This window comes from Buteo buteo, chromosome 22 (assembly GCF_964188355.1).
Source record: "Buteo buteo chromosome 22, bButBut1.hap1.1, whole genome shotgun sequence".
Classification (NCBI taxonomy): domain Eukaryota; kingdom Metazoa; phylum Chordata; class Aves; order Accipitriformes; family Accipitridae; genus Buteo; species Buteo buteo.
The window spans coordinates 1,271,458-1,294,319 of NC_134192.1; the positions used below are offsets into that span (position 1 = coordinate 1,271,458).

Below are 22,862 nucleotides of genomic sequence, written 5' to 3' on the forward strand. Positions count from 1 at the left end.
GGCGAGCGGGAAAACTACAACTCCCGGCAGGCACCGCGCGATGCCGCCACTTCCGCCGGAAGCGCGTCACGGCGGCCCGGTACCGGGGAAGGCGGCGGCGGGGGGGGCGGCGGCGCCCAGCGAGCGCTCCCTCCCTCCTGCCGCGGCGGCGGGGCCGGGCTCTGCGGGGAGGCCAGGCCCCTCGGGAGAGCCGCCTGGTTGTACTTAAAGCAGAGCGGCTCGCTTTCTCTCTCTCTCTCCGGTATTCCCCCCGTTTCCCCGGGGGCGGCAGGCCGCAGCGGGGCCGGGACTGACTGACTGGGCCTACAAGGCCGGGAGCCGTTGCGGTGAGGCGGGGGGGGGGGAAGCTGGGTATTGGCAGCGTCTCCCTGCCGGTGGAGGAGGCTGGCCGGGCGTCCCCTGGGCCGCTTCTGGGGACGGGACGGTGCTGCCGGCGGGCAGAGGCCTCGTTCGGTATCGGGGCCGGGGCGGGGTGGATGGAAGGGGGGGTGTTGGGCTTTGGGAACTTGGGGAGCCGGTTGCTGGAGGACGTGGAGGTGGGGGGGAAGGCCAGAGCTGCTGGTGGAACTGGGAGCGATGGCTTGGGTGGGTTTGAAAGGCAGGACAGTGATCAGTAATTACAGTTACCCTTGCAGTGGGGGTACCGGGGGGGAGCTGTAAGTAAGCGTGCTTCAGGGTGTATGAGTTACTTCTCTAGAGAGCTGTTTATTCAATGGCTGTCGTGTTCTGTTTATTCACCCTTCTTCTAAAACATGGCACACTGCCTTCCGGAAAAGGTGAGGGGCCTGGAAGAGAAACCGGGTTATTCCTATCTAGCAATTTGTTTCCATGAGGATGAAGCGGAGGTGCCTGAAGTAAGCTGTGCAGGCAGAGAGGAAGCTAAACTTCTATTAAGTTGGTGCAAGAATGTTGCACTTCTTCGGCTTAAAATGAACAAATAAACTACAGGGCTTAACATTGGAATATCCTTTAAAGAAATAACAACTTGCAGATGCCAAGGAAAGGTTAAAGGGAAGTGTAGGCTGCTTTCTGCTGAAGTCACCATACTTAAACGATCTTCTTATTGCAGTCAGGCAGTTTGCAACTTGCAGGGTTGCAACACCTACGCTTGTTTCATGTTTAAAGCCAGTAGCAATGTGATGGCCCTTGCTTTCTGTAAAGAGGATTTCTGGTAATATAAGCAGTAACCTTTTCTATCACTTGTTGGCACTAAGGCAGTGAATCTTCTGGTCGAGAAGAACAGACGAGTCCCCCTTGGCTGGCAAGGGCAGTACTGCTGATGGAGGATGGGTGCAGTTTTCTGGGTTCACTTCTTGCCCCAGTTGTCTTAACTGCCATCCAACAGTTTATTCTAGATCTTCAGTGAAGTCAGAGCAACAAAAAAGTTGTTTTGTTGTCTCGCTTGAAAGTAATAAATCCTCTCTACTGGAGATTTAAACATGGTGATGAAGACTGAACTTGTGTTTGTGACATTCTTTAAGATGCTGCATGTTTTTCTGTGCCCTTCTGTCAAATACCGTGAGGAGACCTTGTAGGCAGCAGCACACTGCATCTTGCAGCGTGACTTGCAATGAGTAAATAGTCGTTGTGATACAAGTGCAATACTTGCCTTTGTGCTTCGTTTCCGTTAGCTGCCAAATGCTTCTGGCGCTGCTTAAGGAGCTCTTTGGATCTGTGGTGTTTTCTGGGTGGCTGAGGAATGCAGGCTGTTCCCCCCTCCCTCCTGATTTGGAGCCTTTCCATGCAAGGCCTACCTGATATCGCTAAGTGAGTTTTTCTTTTAGGACGGTTTGGTCTTGGCTACTTCCAGCCATTCAGTATTGTAAGTTTAGATAGAAAACAGTTGTGATCTCTAGGTTATACAAAGGGGTTGATTGTAATGGATTTAATTCCTGACTTGTAACTTCTGAGGAGAGATGTTCTCTAGCAGTTTAACAAATTTGTATTACTAACAAAAGTAATACATGAGTTTTACAGGGCTGCGTGAGACACTGCTTATCGTTAATCTGGTTTACTTCATTTAATCCATTCTGCTCAAAGCTGGGGGCAAGTGTCATTGTAAAGTACATGGCTATTGTCTCCTAAGTAAGTCTGAGGACCATGAATTCAGGGAGTTGATTTCCTTGCTGCTGCAGGACTGTGGGATCCTGCAGTGTCAGTGAGTGTCACCTTACTGTTGAACTCTCACCTCACTAGTGTGAGTTCTGCAAATATCCAGTATTAAAAGAATGGAGACTTCTAGAAGTTGTCTAATCCACTTTATAATCCTCAGTTTGAACGTGGAGTTCTGCTCTGGGAATTAAGGTGTCTCTTTGCTTGTGTGGGCTTTGTAGTTCTGAGGTTAGTCGCTCACTGCCTTGCAGGCTGCTGATCTTTGGTGGTGTGTGTGGCAGGGGGAGGGTTTGTGAATGTTTTTTCTTTTACAACTGCTCCTTTATATTGGTCCTGTTCGTTGAGTGACTGCAATGTGAAGAGATTGGTTGTGATACTTGACAGTCACCTGATTGCTCAAGAGGCTTAGTCGTGTTTGTTTATTCCTGGCTGTGACCTGGTGGTGTACTATGCACTGACACAGTTCTGGTTCAGTTGCTGGACTGGCCAAAACACTGCAGATGACTGTATCTTGGTGGATCTGAAGGGATGTGATTGTATAATAAATTCTGCTTTGTTTAGTTAGTATTGTTGCAGATCAGTGTGCTGCTGTAACTGTTCACAAATTGTTTGACTCGTGGTGCTCAGCAGTTCCTCATTTTTAGGAAAACTAGGGTTGGTAGCACCTGAAGAGATCAGGTGTTGAGTGAGCAGAAAACAGAATAAAGTGCAGTTTGTGTAGTTTGTGTCTTCTGGCTATATTAGTAAAAGCTAAGGTGTAGGACAGGGCATGAGTCTAAGTTTGTAGAGAATCACTTGTGAAGCACTGGACAGTTGAATTTTTATTTTTTTTGGCCACAGGTATTACTTTTTTGCTGGGAAAATGTGTGCTCTCTCTAGCCTTGTCAGATAGGAGTGAGCTGCTGTCTCTTTAATCAGGAAAAACTAGGAACACTTGCATTGCAGTTAATCATTTCTTTTTACAAGATCAGAATCAGCTGTGTGGCTGCTCTTGTCTCTGGTGTGATAAGCATTTAACTTGAGTTATCCAAGGTTTAGTTTTGTTTCATGTTTATGTATAAACATGTGGGGGCTGTGTTTTTCCTTGGCTTCTCTTCTGCTTCAGCTTCTTCAGGTGGAGGTAGTGGCTCCTGCAGGAAGGTTCCAAAGAGTTACTCATTCCTTTATGTTTTACTGCTCCATGCCATGTCCAAATGTTCCAATCTTAAATGCTGTTGTGAGCGTCAGGCTAAAGCTTTTGGTGTTTTCAAGTCTGTGGAGGGGGGACTTGTGATTAGTAACTTTGCTTGTCTTTAACTAGAGGTAGGTGAGCCTTGACTTAGAGCACTAGAGTTGCACTTTGTGACCCTCAGACTTGCATGTCTGTAGCACTGTGCTTTGAAGAGCCAAGAGCAGTTTTTTAAGGCCAGAGGCAGCAAACTATTACTGGCATCTGTGACTACTTTTTCTGCTCTAATGCAATCAACATGTGGTTGATGCAGCAATTTAAGGCTGGCTTAAAAAAAAAAAAAGGCAAGCAAGGTCTGCTAGGTTGGCCATGTAAGTCTTCTGTGGCAGGATGTCAGAGAGCTCAGTGCTTGGAGCGTGCCCAAACAGTTTGTGTGTATGCAGGCTGACCAGTCTGTGGGCTCTTCTAGATACAGCTTTCTGGAAGGAAGTTTGGATTTTCTGTAGCGGGGCTGCTCTAAAACACTCTCAGCAAGATGTGATCTGGCAGGCTGGTTTGGTGAAGCTGGAAGGAAAAGGTTGTGGTCAGGCTTCTAAGAGGCTTTGCAAATGACTTGGTGCTCTGCTTGTCATGTGATGTTCTTGGTAGTTCAAGTGTTGCAAGAGATGATATGATGCCTTGGAAGCGTGTTTTTAAATTCCTTTAAGGCATTTGCTCTTAAACTGGGGCTGCTGAGACTTCATAGGCCCTTGTATAACTCTTAATTATTCCTGTATGAGAAGAGCAGTGTGGTGAACAAGAGCAGCCCTAAAGCTCGAGTACTGTGAGAGTCATAACCTCAACTGGGGCTGGACTGTGGATCTGACTTGGCGGGCCACCTGCTTTGCTGCTTGAAGATACGACTTGTTCTTCATAGTATTTCTCCCTGGAAAAAAAATCCTTAACATCTGTGGAGTAAGTGATTCTCAGTGTTGCAGATGGCTGTACTGAGTCAGACTGAAGGTGGGTCTGACTGTGGTGACTGGTGGGATGCCTGGGAAAGAGTGGAAGAATAGAAGAAACTCATGATAAACTCTTAGGCTCCAGGGAGTGGCTGCTTGGGTGATATTTGTTTAATAGTGATTCTTTTCCTCCATAAACATGTCAGTTACTTTCTGAACTTGTGAACTCTTTTCCTCCATGATAACATGTGGGAATGAGCTGCACTGTGTGAGGAGCTACTTCCTTCTGCTGGAACCTGTTCTTGAACATTCTTTCATTTTTGTGTTACAGATAGTGAGTAATTATGACTTTCTTCTCAGCTTTGTATTCTTTCTTCTTGGGTATCTCTGTGCTGAGGAGTTTCCTTAGAAAGTAAGGGGAAAAACTTTTACCCTTGCTTTCCTGTATTCTGGAACTTCCATAATCTTATTCAGGTGGACATAGACACTACTCAATTGAGTGGTAATAAGCACCATCTGTCCTTATGTTTAAAGATAATCTCCTCCTAGATGTAAAAGAACTTGTTTTTTTTCTGTGATGCTGACAGATTATGTTAGAGGGCAGTTGTGAACCTGCAAGCCAGCATACCTTTGACTGTGGGAGGAAACAAACCTAGCTGTTTGTCACCTCTTTATACCGACATTTTTAAATGAGCTGGAGCTTGCTTGCTTCTGTCTGGAAGGGAGGGGGACAAGGCAGGGGAACAGCTGTTTGCAGACCCCAATTCCTTCACCAGTACTGAAAGGGGGACTCCTGATCTGGGCACTCTTCACCTCCCTTCTTCCTAACAGGCTTTGTGCAAGCATGTCAGCTGGATATAAAACTTGTTTAAATCCCTGAGCCATGTCCAGATGAGGTTGGCACCTTGGTGGGAGTGGTGGATGGGGAACAAGTGGTGCATGAGTACTTGGATGCAGTAAGTGAGAACAAGGGAAGCTGTCATACCAAAAAAAGCAGCAGGTAAATGCAACAAGTTGCCTTTGTTCTAAAAACAGGTCTTGCTCTCAGACAGGGTAAACAAGAAGCAAGCCATGCAAAGCAGCACAAAGGTCTTCACTCCTGTCCTTGGTAGAAATGGGTCGGAGGAGTGCCAGCTTTAGGCCAGGAGGAAGTGAAAGCAGCAAATCTGTTTGGGAGAGCTGCTGTTGAGTGCTCTGGTGCTTCCTCCCCCCTTCAGTTATTGATGCTCTTTTGTGTTACTGGTCAGGAAGAGTGAAGGAGAACAGCTTATCTGGGAACTTGCATCTGCATGGTGTGAGGCTTTGTCTGGCGTGTTCTCCCTTCCCCTTTACTGGCACTATGAACTCTCTCAGGTTTTTTAGAGTGCGCTTGGCTATGCGCTCTGCTCCAAAGCAGCGTTTTTTGAGACCTCTCACTGTTCTGCTTCCCGCTTTGCTTGCCGTGGCCCCTTGTCAAACTCATCCTTTGCCTTCTGTTTCCTTCGGCAGTGCTGGCTCTGAATACCTCAGTGCTCCCAGGTGGTTGTAGCTTAGCTGTGGCTTCTATTCTCTGAATAAATCCACAAGTTTGTTCTTTTTCCTGTCCAATGTTGAGCTCTTAAACCTGTGGGAGGTTTGAGAGATTACCTGGTCGTTACTGGCCAAGCCTGAATCTGTCAAGCTCCGACTGACAAAGTGAGCCCTGATGCAGTGGGTAGTGATTGCATCTCAACTTCACAGCCTTGTTAACAGCTCTGCATTCTTCTGCCACCTCTTCCACTGTTGCCATGATAATTTGTGCATCAGTTCACATGAAAGCATAAGCTCTTCAGGGCAGAACTGTCTGCACAGTGCTCGGTAGGACTGACCCCTGATACAGAAGAGATCGATAGGTCACTTCAGTCAGTGCCAGAGGGGTGGAAAGTCTGGCTGGGTGTAGCCTATGTTCAGTGTTTCTGCCTGTGGTCTTTGGATGCTGAAGCTAAACCACTGCTTCTCTGCTGTTGTACCTATTTCTAGAGAGGTCTCCAAGCTACTTGGCTGCATTGAAATAGGTGTGTGATCTTTCCAGCCAGAATGCAGACATTTCTAGACACAAAACAAGGCGGGCAATATGAAGGCAGTCAGGTGCAAAGTGAAAAATAAGATTTTCGGGTTTTGCAGGGTCAAAAGTCTTCCTAAGTCTTTCCTAAGCAGAAAAGAGGCTTATGGATGTACTGGATCAGCTGAGCAGATGTCACAGCTGTGATCTGACATGTGGTTTCACATGTTAAATCTTGGGTCTGTCAGTAGATTAATGTGATGATACTTGAGCTGATTAAATGTGTCCCTTTATATGACAGCAGGCATGTTTTTCCAACTCTGGAGACTTCATAGAAGTCTGGCCCTCACACTTGCTGTAACCTGTCCAGTTTGATATGTATACAAGAATGTTGGCTTGTATGTGTTGCTTGGTGTGTTGCTGAGGTTAAGCAGTTTGCAAGTGTGCTGTCTTGCTTTGAGAGGTGCAGATTATGTGCTTTTACAGAAGTCTTGGGACAATATACACTTAGTGAGTGTCTCTAAACCATTAAAAGAGGATGTATATGGTGTGTCTGTAAGCAAGTGGCAGTTTTTCTACTTCAATTTGATAGCAATCAAAGCCAAGGCCTCACCCCTGAACAGTCATGTGTTAGGGATGGTGGGCTTGGTCTGTATAATGAGCTGCTGTTAATATAGCTGCAAGACAGTTACTTCCTTTCTGAACTGCAGCTTGCAGGCCACAGGCAGTTTTTTTCAATAACAAGCAAGAAAAAACTTAAGGGTCAGTTGAAGAGCAAAAAAATGTACTAATAGTTAGAAATCTAGGTGGAAACAAGGTAGGCAAAATTCATTATGGGATCACTGACTGTAGGACACCATGCAGTTGCAATAAGAAAAACCTTCCTCTAGAGGTTATTGTAGTCCTGTGTCATTCCGAACAGAACCTAAAAGGGGAAATGAGAGAAGCTTTCTGGTAACGGTATCTTGTCAAAGTACTGAACAAGCTTATGCCTCCCTCCCTTTATGTTGAGGGCTGAGAGAATGTTGTTAAGATTATGATGCTTTCTCTCCCAAAGAACGCAAGCCTAATTCTTGCGGTGTTTTTCTTTCCAGGTAGTGTGAAGTCATGGCTATCCTGTTTGCTGTTGTGGCGAGGGGCACAACCATCCTTGCCAAACATGCCTGGTGTGGAGGAAACTTTCTGGAGGTGACAGAGCAGATCCTGGCGAAAATACCATCTGAAAACAACAAACTGACCTATTCACATGGAAAGTGAGTAATGCTTCTCTTCTAGGTATGGGAGGAGAGACTAGTGAACATGCACAAGGGTGGGAGTAAATGGAGTGTAACCAAATTCATATTTGGATGTGTTAGTATGCTGGTTGAATGTGCAGTCAGCTCAATAGATACTTTTTCCCCCCAGAACTTTGCAGCTTAACCAGGATTTTAATTTAGCTTAAGCAATAAGTACCAAGGCAGTTGATACAAATTCAAGTTTTCCATTTTTATACAACTCCAAAGTGAATTGGAGGGTGCTCAGCTGTGGATATCAAACTATTGGAATCTTTGCTGTTTGTATTGTGGAGTCTTTTGCTGGCTTTTCTGAGGCTTGACCGTGGCTTTAGGTAAAAATGTCACCCTTCTCATCACTTATGGATCCTGGTTGCTTTAAGTCATGCTGGCAGATGTTGTAGAGTCATCCTGAGCTACCACAAATCCAGTCTGGGACAGAAGGATTTTTTCCCAAGCTTGTACAGATCTCTGAATAGCCCTCAGTCATTGTTGAGAGAATGGAGGGATTAGATGTTACATCGCCTGAGGCTATGCTGATTTATGGCATGTGTAAAGCAGGTAAATCAATGTGCTGGTGTGCAAACTAAAGAATAAACAGAAGAAAGCAAATTTAGAAGCATTGGATGCTGTTTCAGCTCTTTTTTTGGAATTGGCAGTGTGGCTGGATTCTCAATATTGCTCAAGCTGTTGTGTTAAAGCTGTTTTGGCTGCCTGAGGATTCAAGAGGTGAGAATTGGGGTAGTCTTCCGCATCCTTCCCTGCCTTGGGAACACTAAAAGTCCCTGGGGGAGAGCTTTCTGAGGAAGCTGCTTGCCTTGTGGTCTAAAGTACTTTGGATGGGGAATCATTTTTTTCTACTGTAATTTTAAGGGTACAGTTATTTTCTTTTGTTTTAACTTTGCCTTGAGTGCTGTTCAACCAGCTACAAAGTTGAGTTTTAGGAGTGCCATAGTGCATTTTTAGAGGTGAAAACTTGAATTGTGGTAGAGATCGGTTTGCTCTTTGCTGGGGAGCATTGAGAGATAGGCGACTAATGCATCTACACTTGCAAAGCATGCTGCGAAGTGTACAGTCTTTTGCTCATTACTGACTGTTTCCTTAATGAGGATTTAACAAACGTGGCAGAAGATCACTGCAGCTTGTGGTTGTTCTGCTTTGCATTGTGCTATTAAAACATGCAGGTGCCATTCTGCAGCTCTGGGAACTGAGCTTAGTGTCAGAGTGTCTCCTCTGCTAAAGTTAGTCTCTTCTGACAAGTCCTATATTGGCTTTTTTTCTATGATTTGGACAACCACCTCTTCAGTCAGAATCTGCCAACCCTGCCTTCCCTCTAGGAGAGGGGAAGGAAGAGTTCCTAGCCATCTGTTTGGGGAGATTGAGTGTTTTCACACACACGTGCTTGGAGCTGGCAACTTCCTCCTGCTGTCAAAAAGCAGGGGTTTTGGTTTGTAGATATATAAATAGCCTCTTTTTTTCCTTGATCATGATAACTGGGCAGAACATGAAAGCTGTGAAGCTGAGTGAGCACATGGAGTTGTTGTTCTTTTCTGTAGGGTTTCGGGGATCCTTCTGCCTTGCCAGGGTCCCAGCCTGTAGGCTAGAAAATTGCCCTGTTATCTGTCTGTCTAGGATCATTTCTCCTCTTCTGAAACAGGAAACAACTTGAGTTTCTTTAAACTTTGAGCTTCTTAAACTCATTTAATGAGTTCTTTCTGTTTTTAAGAAGAATTTCTGTGTCTTTTTATATAATCTCCAAGGAAAACCAGCCCTCAGGCATCAGGAGTTCTTGGGCTTATTCTGTCTCTGCTGTTACAATCCTTCTACAAGTCACTGGGGAGCCTACAAGGTAGTACCAGACAAGCTTTACCTCACTGCTTCCAGGAAGGAGGGGCAATAGCTGTGGATATGCACCCACCCCGCCCCCCCGCCATGAGAACAGGCCTTCAGGGCAGTAAACTATACTTCTAGCCCACCCCTAAAGCTTATTTCAGTGTCTTATATAATACAAAACCTGAGTTTGAAAGCTACTGAGCTGTGCCCTAAGAGAGATGTACAAGGCAACTGCTGTGCAGCATGTGCATTATCTTGCTTTTATTTTGGAGTTTGTATGAGGGTCCACATGCTTACTGGGGAAACTTTTGGAAATACACAAATGTCAGAATAAAAGGATACATAAAGTTTTTAATTAGGGAAAAAAAAAAGTATTCACATCACCCTTTTGCAGCTCTATTCTTATTTTGTCCTGCTGTACTTATCAGAAGAACATCACCTACTGGAGCATCAAATGGCAAGTGGGCAATGTAATAAAAAAGCAATAGCTAAAGCCAGTGAGTTGAACTGGAATGCTCTGGTCAATTCTAGTTTGGGTTTAGTTGTGTACGAACTAAGGGTTGTTTGGTTTTTTTTCTGGTGGGCCTAAAATGACAGCTTGGTTTAATTTTGATAGAAAAATACTGTTTTGAACTGGTTTGCACTGCTTTTCAGGATACTGAGGGCTGCATTTCACTAACATCTGTGTTTGCTCAGCACTACCAAGGCATCTTTACATGAATAGTTAACCTAGCCACATGATTCAAGCTTTTTTAGCCTGATTATTGTTCTATGTAATTAATTTTCTGCTGTGGTTGCTTTTGTCTATTGGCCTTTGCGATGAAAACCAAAGGCAGCGTAACCCAGTGGTCATACAAACGAGGCTAAAGAAGCAAGTCACTGTACCAGCGAGGTTCGCTCAAGTATTATCTTTCTGGTCACTCCAATTAACTGCAGCTCTCGTCACATGTGAACTGGTGCGTGACTGCTTGTATCCACATTGATTAGGATTAGACATAAATCTTACCCCTGGGTAACCTGTCAAGGTTTTGTTTTTACAAGTAAGTAGCTGGAAGAATGTGGAACTGAAGTTGTTTGGCAACTCAATGTCCCATAAAGTTATTGCAAAGCATGGAGTGCTGTGAAGTATGTGAGGCCAGTGATTCTTTAACATGTAGGTGGTCTCTAGTTCGGTGTAACTTACAGGAATGGAAACACTTAAGTGAACAAAGATGGCTGGGATATGTTGGCATCTCTGTGATTTCCTGTAGATTAACTGGAATTTGCTCTTCTACTTCTCCAGCCCTTGAAGGACCTGCAGGCAATAGTGTCTTCTAGAAGATTAGTCCTGTGGCAGTTCCAAATGACCTTTTTTTTTCTTCTCTACAGTTATCTGTTCCATTACATCTGCCAAGACAGGATTATATACCTCTGCATCACAGATGATGTAAGTATTTTGTTAACTGCTGTTGCACAGACAGGCTCTTTGCAGGTTTTGGCTTTTTTTTTTGTATCTGTATGTCAAAGAAAATCAATAGTGGATGCTAATCTGAGGTGCCTGTTTTCTCCCATTGGAGCTACTGCTTGTGTTCTCATTCATATCAGTTACAGCTTTGAAGTCTAAGCCTGGAACTCAAATGTATGTGAATAGTTAGTTTTGAGGTTAAGTTCTTGGTTTTGCCTAGTTTCTCTCTTAGCAGCGCCAGTGCAGTAGAATCTAGGCGCAGAGGCTAGCCTTTAATTGTCAGTGAAATATGCATAATATTCCTCAATTGGAACGGAAGTGTTGAAGCAAAAACTTCTCCCTCACTGGATAAAGGTACCAGGCACAGTTAGAACTATGAATACCCCAGTAGAGTCTGCTGCCAACCAATGTCTGGGAAGCTGAGACTGAAATCTGGCTGCTATTCAAACTCCAGGATAACCAGTCAAATCCCATAGTGTTATGCGCAGCATGCCTGTTAAGAACTGATAATTGCAGTTTCTCTACAGCCAGCTATGTGCCCCATACGCTTTGTTACTCCTGACTTGACACAGTGCAAGCCACAGTGGTCTGTTCTCTTCCTTCCAGGACTTTGAAAGATCCAGAGCCTTCAACTTCCTGAATGAAATCAAGAAGAGGTTTCAGACCACATATGGCTCAAGAGCACAGACAGCCCTTCCCTATGCAATGAACAGCGAGTTCTCAAGTGTCTTAGCTGCACAGCTGGTGAGATCTGATGCTAAATGGGATTTCCCTAAAAAGCCAAACTTCACCCCAGAAATTCTCCTTACATTTTCTCACTTGGGAACTGAAGTGTCCTGCTGAGTCTGGGTATAAAGCCAGGGAAGTTGGCTGTTCTCCCCACACTTACCCTGCAGCTGGGTTGCTTCACTGCTTTAGTGGTAAAAATGGGTTGGGGTCAATAGTGATGCATTAACTGTTTGTACTAAGTAGCTGCACTGGAGATTAGATCGTAATGGTTAACATTTGAAATGTCAAACCTAGTTCCAGTTGACCATCCAGTGCAAGCTAACATCACCGTCACTAAGAGGAAGACAAACACATGTTACTCTATTTCTGTTAAACTAAACTTCAGAACTTGAGTATCTAGTAATCCCTAACTGCCCCTCACTTCCCTCCCCTTTACTTCCTGGTAATTGCAGTGGCACGCTCCTGGAGTGTGACAGGGTATTTGGCTTATGGTACTGTGTCCTTTTCAGGAGGAAAGAAAACTGGGCTTGGATTACAGTCAAGTGCTCTATACAGAACCATGGTAGACTGTCCAGCTAGCTTGCACAGAGGCTCCAAGGATTTCCATTCCCAAGATAGGTAGGAGGTTAAAGAGCAGGATAAATGACATGTGAAAGGTCCCACATTCTCCAAGTTGAGATTTGTCTTGCATCCTTCCAACCCCAAAATTGAAAGTGTGAGGGTATTACAAAAGTGAGGGGAATATCTATTTCACGCTCAACTTGCACTTTTCAGCTGAGGCTGTAGTGGTGTTCAGGACGATGCTAGATTCCAAGTCCAGGGACTGTAAGCACTGTAGTCTTTGCAAGATGAGTTGCTCCACTAGTATGATTCCAGTCTGGAAGGAAGATGAAGCCCGTGTCAGTGGGGTCTATGCAGGCACTGAACAACAGCATGTGAAGGGCTGTGAGACACAGCGCCTTGGTATGGTGCAGTACGCAAGCTCAGCTGCAGTGAGGAAAGCTGCTGTCAGGGAGCTGCCTGCAGCGTAAGGTATCTTCTCGCCCACTGCTCCTGTGGTGCCAGGACCAGGTAACAGCTTGGTGTCCTGGTGGGATCGTAGTGGCACCCCTCTCCTGCGGTGTGAGAAGGGAGCAGTGTGTCCTAGCTTTCCCGCTGGCAACACAGCGTGTTGCTTTCAGTTGCTGGAACTGGATGGCACCACTGTCCTGATGTGTCCCAGCTTGTGCTGTCTGATTTTATTGGCCCTGTTGACAGCTCAACTAAAGCTGAGTTCTGAATGTTGTCGTTAGGGCACATACAGAACACTGTCAATCTCCTTTTTAAGAAATTTCCAGGTTTCAGAAGGCTCTGTTCTAGCTACTCTGGGTCTGTTCTTGGACTCCTGAAGGGAAAGGTTTGGCTGGAATCTGCTTCCCTCTTGAGGTGCGGAGGAGTTATGTGCTTATTTTGCTTACCATAGGAATCTGATACAGCCTTGATGCTACCATCCCATTTTCACAGAAGTGCTTTGCTTGTTGCGTATTGTATTTGAGGTGTGGCAAAGCCCTCAGCTGCCAGACGGGAGAGATTGGGAATACTCGTATTGCTTTATGTATTTTATTCACAGCAGTATATGGGTATAACTTCTGAAGCATTAAAGTGCACAGCATAGTGTTTGCATTTCCCTTCAGCCCTCTATAGAATGACATCTCTTTCACAGAGCACTTTTTCTTAATGCAGTGTTGACTTGATGTGTAACCTGGGTCTGCAAACAACACCCTGCCCTGCTTCAGTGGGGGTTTTTCTGTGGGGGAGAGGAGGAGACAAAGCAGAGAGCAGTTGCTCTAGGTGTGGGATAGGGCTTCTCTTAAAATATGAGCTGTTAATGTAGTGGGAATGTTGCTGTTTGCGCTTCTCCCTGATGTTTGGTCTGCAGTGGTATATTCCCAGCACCTGCAGAGAAAACAGGCCTGGAGAAAGCACAGGCCTTTTTCTAGATGTAATGTCAAATTAAATGAAGTCAGATGGAAAATAGAGAAAGAATAAGTAACTGCCCTGTGACTCATACGATCAATAGCCTTATTAGTGCACAGAACCTCAGGCTACAAGGAAAGTGTTTTGAATCTTCTGTTGGAGACTCTTAAGAGTCCTTAATTGACTACGAACAACTTCATAACCTGAGCAATGTTGTATTGGCTTAGTTTATTTTTTTTGAGACCTCCCTCGAATTAAAGATAAGATGTCCTTGGAATATTGGCTTTCAGAGCTTGTACACAATCTGTATCTGGGGCAGCTACAGCTTGTGCTGTACATGTGGTGTAGGAGGTTCTCAGTTTGCTCTGCTGTGGCTGATGAGCATGTTAGTGCTGCTGTTGTTCTCTGTGAAGGGCTTGGCATTTTTCCTGCTGATCTGCTGAAAGTGCCAGGTTTGGTGATATTACAGATGCAGGAGGAGAGGTCCTTTGCTGGTGAGCCATGAGCACAGTTCTTGCCTGTAAGTGTAGCAACTGGGCAAGCTTTATAACACTCTGCAGCAGTAAGAGTTGCATGTTGAGGTGCAGGGTGAAGCCAGGACTCTGAGGTGGGTGAAGGTGAAGTGAGGATTTGCGCTTGCACTGTTGCTGCCTGAAGTTTGTATTGGAGTTTGTGAAAGGAGCTGTTTGTGTTGGTGCCCTCGGTGACTAGCAGAGCTGATTTGGAGCATGTCGAGTTGCACATAGTTTGTTGCAGAAACTGTTCTTTGGCTTATGCAGCAGATAAAAAGTAATGAATAATAATGCCAGTGTGGTTCTGGAAAGGCCCAATGCATTATGCATAATAAATTAGATTAACTTCCTATGTGTGATAGTACTGAGTTTTTCTTCTCCACCAGGCTTTGATATGTGGAGATGGAAATTATATGAAGTGATGACTCATCAAACTGTAAGCTGTTCATGGCTGGAATAAGCTTAATGAATTGCCTTATCGGAAGAGCCAGGCAGTCTTCAGAGCTGTGGTGTTGATATTCCTCTAAAAATCCCAGCCTTTCCATTTCTCTAAAGCATGAGAGGAGCTGCCTACCTTAGCTTTTGCATATTGATAGAAATCCAGGCATCAACTAATAGAAGTTAAGTGATGACAGAAAGCTCTTGCCTCAAATAGCTCTAAAACTTGCTGAGAGCCCTGCTGATCAAACATTACATGGAGTGCAAGAGCAGGACTGTTATCTAGGTGATTTCCGTAACTTAAGGAGTTTAACTAGTGTGAGGCTGAGGGTGGAGGAAGAGATCGTATGGCAGTTCAGAGATCACCCTACAACTCAAGTGTAGCACACAGATAATACTGAAAAGTGAGGCTGTGCTTCCAGTAAAACCAGTGACCAGCTTTGATAGCATGCTAGTTCTGAACCTTCTCCTAAAAAACTAACCTCTGAGGAGAAGGTTCAAAGGAGCTGTTGCATTCAGTGCTATAACCATTAATTATGACCCAAGTATGCGACTGCTGTTAGTGTTAGAGACTCTTGCTTCCTGTGTTGTCAGAAATGGATGCAAATTGAACACTTTTTCAGAAGAAAATTGGGGTTTAAGTAGCCACGTGGGTGATCATGAAGTACAGCAATCGTGATCTAGTCCGGGCCTCTGCTGTCAGTCTCCTTAGATGGTCTCTTATTGAAGCAGAGATGCTTTGTGAAGGTCTTCAGGTGTAAGTACAACGGCTACAAGTTTAGAGGAAAACAACGGTTTATGAGTTTTGCTATAGAGACCTGTTTCCCTGGGTGAAGGTGACTTAAAGGGAGTGGGATAATAGGAGCTGTGGCTAGCAATGTTTGACTGCAAAGGACCTGTGATGAGAGCAGTGACCTAAAATCAATCCAGGAATAGCAGAACTTAGTTATCCAACGCTGACTTCACCTCAATTTCCCTCCTTTGATTCTGCAAACACTATGAGACTCCTTTTAACCTGGGGGTGTTGGCTAGCGCTTCTCTCACCTACCAGCCTGAACCATGCCGTCACCAAAGGTTCACTTGTGATCCCCAAACCAGGAAGAACAGTCTTTGAGTGAAGTCCCCGTCACTTCTGAAGGGAATTAAAGGGGAGGGATGACGGGAATGGTGCACAGGTTAGCAACATGTCATGTTTTTTGGCTTTCTCCTGTGAAGCCACAGAGCGGAGTGTGCTTCTATAGGTATCTGACAAGCTAGCAGGTGAGCTTGCTCCATACAGACACTGGGCATCCCACTGGGGTATCTAGTGCATGCTTTTTCCACTTGCTGTAATACACCGGAGGGATTCAATATCAGCAAAGCTGTTGGCAAGTGCCAGACCGTAGCTAGGAGGTGGCATGTGAAATCCTCCTTGGTGGGTCTAGTACACCGCAGACTGGTTCCTGGCTGCTTGTATCCTCTCTACAGGAAGACCAGTTAGGAAACTCAAACTGGCCATCTTCAACACCTACCGGTGTGGTGTTTCCAGTTCACAGGCCCTTCTTGTCTTTGCTGGAACTCCCTCTGATGCTCAGCTGCAGAGATGGCTGCGTGCTGTCTTGCTTGTGAAATTGCAGGGCTCTCTTGACATGTTCTAGAGATAAGTAGAGAAGGTCATGAAAGTGTATTGCCTTCATAAATAGTTTAGAAATGATGTGTGGGACTGGAACCACTGATAGTAGCCCAGGCATTTAGTGAACCATGTCTCACAGATTCTTGTCTTAACTTTCCTTCCTTGCTGCCAATTGCTTAGACTTTCAAAGGGGGCTGTTACTTGTGTGTGCTCTGGAAGTCACAGACACCTGCCTGCCTTGCAGCTCCTGCAGTGCAGGAGCAGATGGGCACGTGTGATCTCTAAGGGGCTGATAGAGTCAGGTTTTGGTCTACTACCCACTTAAAAATGTCTCGGGTAACTTGAAAACTCACGTTTATGTCTGTGCTGTTCTGTAGTGACCAGGAGTTTCCTTTTTTGTCTGAAGGAACTGAAGTGCAACGTTGAGAGTCCCTGCTTTCACTGACTATTCGTTTGTTACAGAAGTACCACTCGGAGAGCAAGGGCACTGACCAGGTGGCAGAGACGCAAGCTCAAATTGATGAACTTAAAGGAATCATGGTTCGAAACATAGGTATCTGGCTTCCCTCAGTGCCACGCATGCAGGGTTCATCGGGGCCAGAATGGCAGTCCCGCAGGGAAAGTTATCGAGAGTGAAGCTGACGGTGGGGTGGCCTCTCTTGACAGAATGGGGGGAAGCTCTGAGTTTGCAAGCTGTTACTTGTGTTGAGCTTGGTTGAGGGTGGCAGATGGGTGTGAGGAGTGCTGTTTGAGATGAACTTGGACAGCTTGTGGATGGGGTGAAGCACACTCTGGTTTTGGTCTGTTTGTCACTGTGACTTTCCTGCAGCTGCTGTGAGGAAAATGCTCCTCAGTAGCTTGCTTTTGTGTGTGTGTGTGTGTGTGTGTCAGACTCTGGTTTGGGTTTTGACAAGTCTGACCACTTAAAATAGAGGGTTAGATTGGGAATTGACCAAAACTGAGCCAGGTCAGTCCCAAGAAGTCCCAAAACTGTGTGATGTGAGGCTGTTCCTTAAGTACTGTTGCCTGGCAATCTCTGAAAAGCTGAGAACTACTTGATATCTAATAAGCCACTGCCAAGAGCTCCTGGCTTGCATTTGGGCTTGGGTATTGGAAGCAGCTTTTTGCACTGGGATTCTACCTACAGATTTGGGTTTTTGTCTCTTTCTCCAGACCTTGTGGCACAAAGAGGAGAGAAGCTGGAGTTGCTGATTGATAAAACAGAGAATCTTGTGGATTCGGTAAGTCTGGGGAAGAACTTGGAAATGGGGAAGTAGTGTTACTGCATCAATTGTGCTCATTGGGGAGCAGGGGAGGTGAAGACCTGCATCTAGAGCCACTTTTAAACAGATACCGAAGCAGCTAAATCTACAGGTAATCCTTCCTTGTGTCAGACACAAGTCCTGTCTTATTCCCTCCCCATCCTTAACAGCTGTTTCACAGGCCACATCCCAGCCTTGCAGCTCCTTTATGAGAATGAAGGTATCCCATGCATCTCTCTTCTGTATCCCGCCAGTACTGGTGGTATTTGTGGGTGACCGCTTAATACTAGGCGGCACTGCTGGGCAAATGCTCTGCTCCCAGGGACCAGCTGCCTGCTGCCCCATCCTGTTAAAGAACCATCTTCAACTTGCTCCTGTTTGCTACAACCAAAGCACAGGCTAACATGCTGCCAACAATAAGCGGTGGTGTTTCTTGTCTTCATCTCTTGTGCCCAAGGAGGGGAAAACTCGCTCTTTATCTGGAGCAATAGGAAATCCAAATAACTCTAAGCTGGCAAAAAGTATTCATGCCTTAGGGAGGCCATAGAGGTGCCTGGAGCTTACCCAGTAGGGAATACTGTCCTCCAGCTATTGGGTCTTTAAACCTTACCACTTCCTCAGGTGGTGGCAAGAGGTAGTTAAATCTCAGGTAATGCTTTAGACAAATGGACTGGAATTCCTTCAGCAATTAGGCTGAATTTGTGTACGAGCTCTCTCAGGGAGTGTTGGTTCTTGGAAAACACACAGAAAATGGACTGGGACATGCCTCTAGTGTGAATGTCTTACAGCCCAATGGTGAGTGTCCTAGGAGATCCAGGGCTGAAGTTCTCAAACTTCACAGTAATGGACTACGTTTTACCACTCCTGTATGAGCTTTGACCACCAGAATATTGTGCATAAACCAAACATGTTAGAACCCTCCTAGCAACAGTGGCAAGGGCCCCATTTTGAGAGGGAGGTCTGAAGAAGGTGGTGGTCAGGGTGGCCCTGTCCCCTGGAAAACTAGTCTGGGCTGAGACGAGGTGTGTTGGTATCCATCAGTCTGCTTCCACGTGTAGAAAGCGCACAGCTGAACAAGAGAAGTGCTCCCAAAGTTCAGATGGTGTCTGAGCGTGGGAATCAAGTAAAAATTACAGTTCATAGGGATGTGGTTCTGCCTGGTGTAGCCTTACCTGAAAAAGTTGGGGGGTGGTTTGTGGGTAAAACTTGAAAATAACCAGCAGAGTGTGCTGCTGAGTTGGCTTGTGCTGGGTGGTGCAGCCTTTCTCTGGGCAGGCATATACTTGCCTGAGCTGTTGAAGGAAAGCCTGTGAAAATAGTTGCACTAATGCAGCCTGGTGGGTATTTGAGGTTATTTGGTGACCAAAACCTATTTTGAATGGGTGGAATTGCAGGATACAGAGAGGAGACTTGGAACAGGGCGACCACAAGCTTTCCATAAAATGCAGCAAGCCCAAATACTGGAGGAAACTTCTAGCATTAAAGGGACTTGTCCAGCCCCTCAGGAACTGCTGTCAAGAGCATCGATATGTGTTGTCTCATTTTAGCAGGTGTATTTACAGTAATAAAGTTGCATGCAATATGTTGGTGATTAGATCGCTAGTTCCATAAATATTCTGAGCACTTCAATTCCCAAAAGGTTGGAGGTCAAATGAGAACCCCACCAGAAGTACTCTAAGGTAAACTAATCCTTGTGGGCAGCCTACAGACCTAGTGATGTTCTGCATTTAATCCTCCCAAGCTGAGTGTGGGAAGGCACAACCCTGAGCTGGTTCTGGACTTACTCTTACACTTGATCTTGCCCCTGAAGTAGTGCGGGAGAGTTTTCTCTTGATGCCTGTTCAGTTTTGTATTAGTGTAACTGAAGGAGTTAAAAGGCTCTGGAGGAGATAACTGCAGTGGTTTGGGTGGTTATTAGGGAGGTAGTAGCTGGGAAAAGCCTCCAGCATCCAGCTTCTTGGGGTGCAGCTTCTTTTGCAGAAGGTTCAGGAATTAACTAGTTGTTTTACTTTCTCTTGTAGTCAGTCACTTTCAAAACTACCAGCAGGAACCTTGCTAGAGCCATGTGTATGAAGAACCTCAAGCTTACTATCGTCATCATCATTGTATCAATTGTAAGTATGGAGCACAATCACCTTTAGCTCTTAAGTCAGGCTTAACTACTGGAAAATACCAATAGCATAGTACTGTCTTTAGACCTGCATGTACTAAGCTCTGTGCCTGGAAGGGCCTTAGCTCTAAAACCAGTGTTTTGATGGTCTTGTGTGAGGTGAGAGGAGCATTGCGCCAGGCAGCTTTTCTTGTCAAAGCAATAGGAAAAGCTTTCCTGGCAATTCTGTCTAGCATCTAAGCGCCCATCATGGACAGCTGCCTTTCTAGCTCTGTTAGAAGCTAAGATATTGAGTTTATGGCTACTCTATCTGTAGTGGCTTTTTAGGCCTTGGTCCTGTTGGTATCTTGTTACTTCACTTGGAAGTAGCTTTTTTTGATGTGACAATGTACCTCCAGCCTGTAATAAATGCTAATGTGAGGATGCTGAAGTGTAATTGCGGGTTAGACGTGTGAGGTACTTTGCCACCACTGAACCCTCGTTCGTGTTTTGCCGGAGGGCAGTTCTCATCCCCGTGTTGCTGCAAGGATGTGGAGGAAGAGGCACTGGCACAAAGTCCTGTGGGGCATTTGACAGGTTATTTAGGGTTTTGATAACCTGGGGTTTCCAAGCTTGTGATTTGATTGCCAGGCCAAGTCAGCAGTTGACTGAATGATGGAAGTGTAATTCTCTACTGAAGTGGCTGTTTTCTTTCTCCAGGTTATCATCTATATCATTCTATCGGCTGCCTGTGGTGGGCTTGCATGGCCAAGCTGTGTGCAGAAGTAACTGGAGGCAGCTGGTGCTGGTCACCTGGAGATGAGAATCACAGGAGTGTGAAGAAGCAACCTACAGAATAACTCTTACTCTTTCACTACTGACACCTTCTCATTCTTCCATCCCTCCAGGACCTCAGACTTTTTTGCCTTATCACCCCAAACAGGCCCAGCTGGTCACTGCTTCTATGCAGCTGTAACCTCAAGAATGGGCTGTTTTAAATTACTTGAAGGGATTTTTTTTTTTGTTGTTTCTTTTTCTGTCCCAACTACAACCTTCTCAGCTGGGTGGGCGGTACGTCCAGCTCTGGAGGATTATGTGCATGCTCGCCCATGTGTCCATGTAGCTTTGCACTTTCATGTGAGCGTGCAAGGGGAGAACAATACTGCTAGCAACTGTCCTACCCATGGGGGGGATGGTGTTGGAGGGTAGTTCGGAGTGGGCTGAGCCTAACTAATGGGGGAGGGACAAGATGGGTGCACATGTGCATTTCCACTTTCTACAAATATTGGAGATCCACGTGCCTCTCCCTGCGTATATGGCCTTGCGTGGTTCTGTAGCGTTTCAACGTGTAGAGGTTGCTAGTGGAATATTGGTGGTAACAGAAAGGGCTTTTGGGCCAGGGCTTTATGCACTGCAAGATGTAGGTGCTGCCTCTGTATGAAACCTCCCTTTTCCTGGAGGTCTTTCTACAGGTGGTAGGAGAGGGTGTTGGGTCACCTCAGCATTTTGAAATGGCTGCCTCTTCATCCTCACTTCTTCCTCATCTCCCCCCCTTAATTTGTGGCTAAATCGATACAGTAAAGGAGATGGTTGCATATAGTTACGGTTGCAGTAATGTATCTGCTTTCTCATGTTATTTCTCCTGTTCTTCTTTTGAGGGTGGACTAAAAATGAATACTAATGCTATCACTTGCTAAGGCGAAATTGGGGGCCAATCTATTGATCTGGCTTGACAAGGTGTCAGGTATCTGCTGCTTGTGCTTCTACTCTGAAGGTGTGCGCTAAAAACTGAGGACAGAGAAGGGACAGAAGGCTGGAGTTGATGGATGGTTACTTTCTCTATGGTCTGAAAAAGGCTCTTTCAGAGGATGTAGTAACATGTGCTCCTCTGAAAAGAAAAGAAGAAAACCAAAACCAAACCCAAGGCTAATAACCAAATGTAGGATCAGGTATGCTGATGATGTGCTGCTCTCAGAGGAGATAGGGACAGCTTTGCCTGCTCTTGGAAGCTGTGAGCACTGACTGTGTTTCTGTCCCAGCTGGATGTCTGAATTGTCGGGCCAGTCCTGGCTGTTGTTGCCTGGGGTGAGGGGCGTAGGGACTTGTGTCTTGTATCTTACAGGCTCATTTCCAAGAGAAGAAATGGAAACAACTGAAATCTTATAAAACCATCAGATGGTCAAAGGAAGCTGCATCTTTTTGGTCCAGGGACGTGGCTTCTAATGGTGGGTGGAAGCTGTCGCAGTATGGGAAGGGGAGGCTTAACGTGGTGACTAAACTTGAGGACTTGGTTGGTGCCATGGGTTCCCTGTGCCCCGCAGCAGGCAGGGCAAGGACATGAAATGGCTGCTCCTTCAGGTGCTTTTTGTTACACTGACCTCGGAGCTTTCCCATGGGTGCCAGGTAAAGAGTTCTCCTGTAAACTTGTATGCTTATTTGGATTTGTCTTCTACTAGGCTGAAACTTAACTAAGGGTAATCAGATCTTGATATCCAGAAAGTGTCAGTGGGTCTGATCAGTGCTGTGGTCACTGGCATCTGTTTCTATTTGTGTTAATCAAATGTAAAGCTTAGAGAAAGACTTCCTCCCTCTTACCTCCTGCTCTTACAGCCACCCACAGTTCAGTGTACAATTGTGCATGTTTTAGGGATTGTTGATGTTACTGTGTTCATTTCTATGATTTGTTGTCTTATGTACAAATACTTTTTAAAGAAAATACTTCCTTTCCTTTTAAAGGATGCACAGAGGCATTAGTGTAAAAACAAAGTTAACTTGATTTAAATAAAATTACTGTACAGAAAGCAGATTTTCTTAGTTTTGTGGAAGGTGGGTCTAGCAGTAGATACAGAGTGTTGGCAAGAACTCCTCTGTGAAACCAGTGTGTACTGGAGGGCGTGGGTCACCCTGTGTGTAACACTGCAGCTCCAGGCTTGGCGTCACCCCGCACAGCTGCTCAGAGGAATCGCGTGTGGAAGTCTTGCTGTGAAATAGTTCCCATGATGGCTGTGTAAAACCTCTCGGCTTTGGAAGGGTTGTGCCTTGGTTCTGATGCAGGTGCTAGAGCCTGTTGTGACTCGAACAGGGGCTTGTTTCTGGTGGGGGAAAGAATCTGCTTCTCCCTGTTGTGAACTCAGAGCGTCTGAGTGCCTGGGACAAGGTGCCCACTTGCTCAGAGCACTTGTGGGTGGAGAGGATACAAAAGGAAGAGTGGTGACAGACAGTGGAGTGCTGTTATTACTTGGAAGCTAAATGAAAGGTGTGTGAGAACTTTAAGGCATTTTTCAGTGATCCAAAACCCCACTATCTTGAGGGAAATCCCCAGGAATGGGTGCCTTTCCTCTTCTCTAGTCCCAGCTGGGAAGAACCCACTTTTTCCAGAAGAGTTTGATACAGACTGACCTACTGCTTGCTGTTGTGCAGTAAAGCCGCTCTGTAAAAACTCTGTAGCCTTTAATCTACCTCAGGAATGTTAAAT

At 45.5% G+C, this 22,862-nt stretch overlaps 1 protein-coding gene across 1 annotated transcript; it reads left to right on the forward strand.

Annotated features, from left to right (window-relative positions):
* Positions 1–64: 64 nt before the first annotated feature.
* On the forward strand, positions 65–22,188 carry VAMP7 (vesicle associated membrane protein 7). The gene is made up of 8 exons (XM_075054107.1): positions 65–326; positions 7,336–7,494; positions 10,714–10,771; positions 11,396–11,533; positions 16,499–16,589; positions 17,210–17,277; positions 19,320–19,412; positions 20,108–22,188. Exons 2-8 carry the CDS (start codon positions 7,349–7,351, stop codon positions 20,174–20,176), a joined length of 663 nt encoding a protein of 220 aa, XP_074910208.1. The 5' UTR covers positions 65–326; positions 7,336–7,348; the 3' UTR covers positions 20,177–22,188.
* The last annotated feature ends 674 nt before the right edge of the window (positions 22,189–22,862 follow it).